Genomic DNA, 4,175 nt, shown 5'->3' with positions numbered 1-4,175 from the left:
CAAGGAGCTAGAACAGGTTTCATTCCCTAACGCCTCTCCCTCAGGCACGAGGAGAGAAAACAGGTCGTAATTAGACTGGTGCATTCCAATACCACCTTTTTTTTGAAACGTGTGCCGCAGGGCCAGGAGGGAGGGACGAGAATGAGAGACAGGAGCGGAGAGATGGCAGCATGGAGCGAACTGCCCCGACTCGTGTGGGTGGCGGCTACGCGTCTGCCGGGGATCTCAGTGCGGCACCCTCGGCCACACCCCTGCTGCTCTTCCTTCTGTTCCGACTTTCCTCTGAGAGGTTCTAGCTCTGCAGAATCCAGTCAGACTTCCTCGCCTTTGCACTGCCACGAAGACGGGGCCGACGGCTGGTCAGAAGCCAGTTCCTGCAATCTGCTTTCTCGGGCTGGGGTGTGATCTGCGTCTAGAACGAGCAGATGCCCTTGCAAGGGGCCGCCTCCTGCACCAACAGGCAGATCTGACGCTGGTGCGGAGCTGTGAGGGAGGCTGTCGCCAGACCCCGGGGGGAAGCCTTGCTTGTTCTCTGAGGAGCTGGTGGTGCAGATCAAAGACACTGCGTTTCACTGCAAACATACAAACCTCCCTTTCTGTGATCAAGGATGCTGTGGTTTTGATGACAGCCACTTGATAAGGAAGAGTTTGGTAGTTTCATAGAAAATCGGAAGTGTCTGTAGAAACGAGTTTTCGTCTATGAAAGAACCACTAGGTAGGATGTTAAAATAAATCCCGAACTTCAAGATCGACACAAACGCATGGGACACAATTCCCAAAGAGGACACCTAGGAGACCACAAATAATATGCACAAGAGGGAACCACAAAGCCGACCAAACAGGCTCTCCCGATGCCGCCGAGCCCATCGCTCTCGGCACGAGGGGAGGACACGCCGCGGGCCACGCGACCTGTCTCCAAGCACCCCTCACACGTGCCAGCCTTACTCGCGAGTTTCTAAGATTCTTTTTTGACTCAAAATTCATTTCCCACGAAGAGACTTTGCATCTTACCACTCGACCGCACGTTGAGGAACGGGTAGTTGGGCATCACCAGCTTGTTGAAGTTAAATTTGTAAGTAAACCTTTTCCCTTTTGTTTTATGAAGGATCCTCTTGTTGTAATAGTATCTGTGAAAACAGGAATGAGTGTCAGCTCCTCTCCGACCTGAAAACGGCCCCTGATGCACCTAGGGAGCCACCAGGACCAGCGACTCTCGCTCTAAGTGTTGCTTGCAAACATCACTGCCGCACTTTGCAGCCGTGCCCGGGGGTCACTGCCCGGAGGCCCAGGAGCTTACTCTGCTCCTTCAGTTTGCGGCCAGGCCCCAGTCCGGGGAGGCTCACAGGGCCAGTGCCCGAGCACCCGCCCCAGCGCCCGGCACCTTTCCTCTGCCGCGCTCGTTTCAATTCTGCGGTGCGTCTCCTTCCTGTTCTACTGCGCGTCACTGCCCCGTTTCTCTTTTCTGCCTCACCCAGGTGGGGGCAGAGAGTCTCCTGGGAGACCTGATGCGGTTAGTCTCGAGAGCACAGGGGAAGGAACGTGGAACTGTTTTACGGTGGCAGGGCAAACAATGGAAAGCAGCCGCCGGCTTGGCCTGCTTCACTTTGAACGACACGCGAGAGGCTCTGGCCAGGCTGCGGCAGATTTTATATTCGGGGTCGCTAAGGACAGAAACCCGCCCCCCAGGAACCTTGCCACACGGGGAACCTTCGGCCCCGCACCCACTGGGAGCGCAGGTTCACACCGTCCCCCGGTCCCTCGAGGGCTAAGGGTTATGAAACGTACAGACCACCAGGGAACAGAGAACATGACAGAGTGTGCAGGGCAGTCCCCGGCCCCGCCCAAGCAACCAGCGGCCTGGGCGTCGGGGAGCCCTCCGGCCTCCACCCTCCTCCCGCGGCCTGAACCTTCTGTCCTCTGTCCCGGGGGCCTGGAGAGGAAGAACGCTAGCGGACTGCCCACAGGGAGGTCTAAAGTCATCTCCCGGGCGTAATGTGCTCCCGTCCAAGTCTGGCCACACTCCCGCGGCCAAGCAGAGCAGGCCTGTCGGGACCGAGTGCCCGCCGTGCTGGGACCCCAGGTCGAAGCGGAGACGCCCCTCTCCTCCGGGGCCCCTGCCACTCAGGTGCGACAGCTCTTCCGCTCCCGCCGGACTTCACCTCGGCCCCAGGCAGCACGGGCTCCTGTCACCTGACACCCTTTCCACCTACTCTTCACCAAGCTGCTGGTCCCTTTCCCGTCTGTCACCCCTATGGACCTGGGGTCACCCCCTGTCACCTGAGGGCCCGGCTCAGCTTGTCGTAGTTCATCTGTGGCTTGCACTTCCTGCGGCCCCAGAGGCGGGCCACCTTGTCCGGGTCCTTGATGACGAACTCCCCGTACTCCCCCTGCTGCCAGGCGATGACGTGGCGGAACTCCTCCTTCTGCAGCAGCTCCAGGATGAAGTGCCACAGCTGGATCTGCCGGGAGCCGGGGGACGACTCTGTCTTGTAGGCCCAGTCCGGGAACTGATACCCTTTGGCGCGAAAGGGGCGAGACAGGGGAGTCGGGCTGGGTGCACGTGTGCCGGGAACCCCCACTCCGGGCCCGGGCTCAGTCCCCGACGCCCTCCGGCCAGCTGGCGCTGACAACAAGGGGCAGCAGAGCACAGACAAGTCACCTTTCCTCACCGCAGTTGCCAAGGCCGACGACTGCCGGGTGGCGGCACCCGCGTGTCCTACTCGCTTACCCCCCCACACGTTACTCAGTCCCACGCTGCTTCCTGCGAAGCCACAACGGTTCCCACAGGGACGAGCAGGAAAGGACACAGGAACGTTTTAGGAAAACACAGCTGAAAGCCCCTCCCCCCAAGGTTGGAATTGTGTCTCGAACCGGAAGAAGAGCTGGGGAGAAAGGTGTGGTGACCAGACATGTCAGATACGCGTCCCCAGGCAGCAGGCCTACAATGTCCTAGCAGCGTCCACCCAGGCAAGGGGCTGTCGTCACAGTCTGGCATTTGTAAACAGAGCCCAAGTGGAGAGAAAAGGAACCGGCGAGGGACGTTCTGAGGGCACGGCGATGATTCACGCCTGCTCACCTCCACCTCCTTCTGGCTTCTCCACGATGCTGCAGCCCGCTTTCATTTTCAGCCTCCTGCTGAGACACAAGCCACATCGGTCACTCTAAGGTGCTCCTGTTTATGGTCTTCCCAAGGTTTTCCAGTCACCTGGGCCCAAACTTCCTTCTCCTTATCTTTCCCTCCTTACGTAACCCTTTCTTTCAAACATGTCACCTCCACACTGCTAATCCCCAAGTCATCAAACGCCGGTCCTCAGGTTCTCAGCTTCCAAGGCCCTAATTACCTCTCACCTGACTGTAAACCGCAGAGGGTAAACACACGCGGCTCGAACATTTGCTTTCTTCCTCCCCGCCCGGCCCTTCGGAGAGGACAGGCGCAGCGAGATGGGTGCAAACAGGCAGCCAAGGGCGTCCGTTTGTTTTCCATGACTAGACGGGCCCCGATGCCAAGACACACACTCGGGCTCACCCAGACGTACCAGTCTAGGAGTGAAAAAGCCCAGCCCGTCTGACGGCCGCTCAGAAGGGACCGTCTGATTCCGATTAACTTTACCGAATTACTTCGAGAGGCAGAAGGAAACCCCGGTCACAAACTGCCCCCTCCTCCTTGAAGAGCACCCGGGACACAGGAAGTAAACACGCCGCACCAGCTGCTCTAGACCAGGACCGCGCACGCCCCACATTTGTTTTGAGGAAAAATCTGTATGTTTTTGCCGTTTAATAGAAAAGAAAAGAAGCATTTCTGAGAGCTGTTCCGTAAGGGGAGGGCGTCCCGCTGCGCCCCGAGTTCGCTCCATCCGGACCTCCAGCTCCCCAGTAAACGCCCCTTCCCTGTTGCTGGCAGCGAGCGGCTCCGAATCAGTGGGAAGGGTGAAGCCGCCCGAGGGACGTGTGGGCAGGGGACGGCCATGTCCCGGGGGATGACAGGCCCCCGGCACGCACGCCAGCGGGGCTCCGGAGGGCATGTGGGCGCCCGGCCCCACGCTTAATCTCGGCGATGCCATCGAACCCGGGGGGCCTCGAGACCCTTTGAGTTTCCCCGCCTTCCGCTCGAGAAGAACCTGCGCTGCAGTCCGTCACACTCCCCGGGAGCGAGGAGGGGACAAGTCCCTCGGGGA

The 4,175-nt window shown here is 59.4% G+C and overlaps 1 protein-coding gene across 1 annotated transcript; it reads right to left on the bottom strand.

Annotated features, from left to right (window-relative positions):
* Positions 1-6: 6 nt before the first annotated feature.
* On the bottom strand, positions 7-4,169 carry LOC102892140 (ETS translocation variant 3). Its single transcript, XM_025040907.1, has 4 exons — positions 3,077-4,169; positions 2,278-2,515; positions 1,012-1,127; positions 7-412 (listed from the first exon to the last, which is right to left on the bottom strand). Exons 1-4 carry the CDS (start codon positions 3,120-3,122, stop codon positions 312-314), a joined length of 501 nt encoding a protein of 166 aa, XP_024896675.1. The 5' UTR covers positions 3,123-4,169; the 3' UTR covers positions 7-311.
* Positions 4,170-4,175: the final 6 nt, after the last annotated feature.

The sequence above is a fragment of the Pteropus alecto genome, unplaced genomic scaffold (genome assembly GCF_000325575.1).
Source record: "Pteropus alecto unplaced genomic scaffold, ASM32557v1 scaffold49, whole genome shotgun sequence".
NCBI classification, from domain to species: Eukaryota; Metazoa; Chordata; class Mammalia; order Chiroptera; family Pteropodidae; genus Pteropus; species Pteropus alecto.
This window is presented reverse-complemented; position numbering and strand designations above follow the sequence as displayed.

Coding starts and splice junctions, on each gene's coding strand:
- LOC102892140 (XM_025040907.1), bottom strand. CDS start 3,122: ATGAAAGCGGGCTGCAGCATCGTGGAGAAGCCAGAAGGAGGTGGAG. Junction 2,516..3,076: donor GAAGCCAGAAGGAGGTGGAG/GTGAGCAGGCGT, acceptor TTCGCGCCAAAG/GGTATCAGTTCCCGGACTGG. Junction 1,128..2,277: donor AAGCTGAGCCGGGCCCTCAG/GTGACAGGGGGT, acceptor CTGTTTTCACAG/ATACTATTACAACAAGAGGA.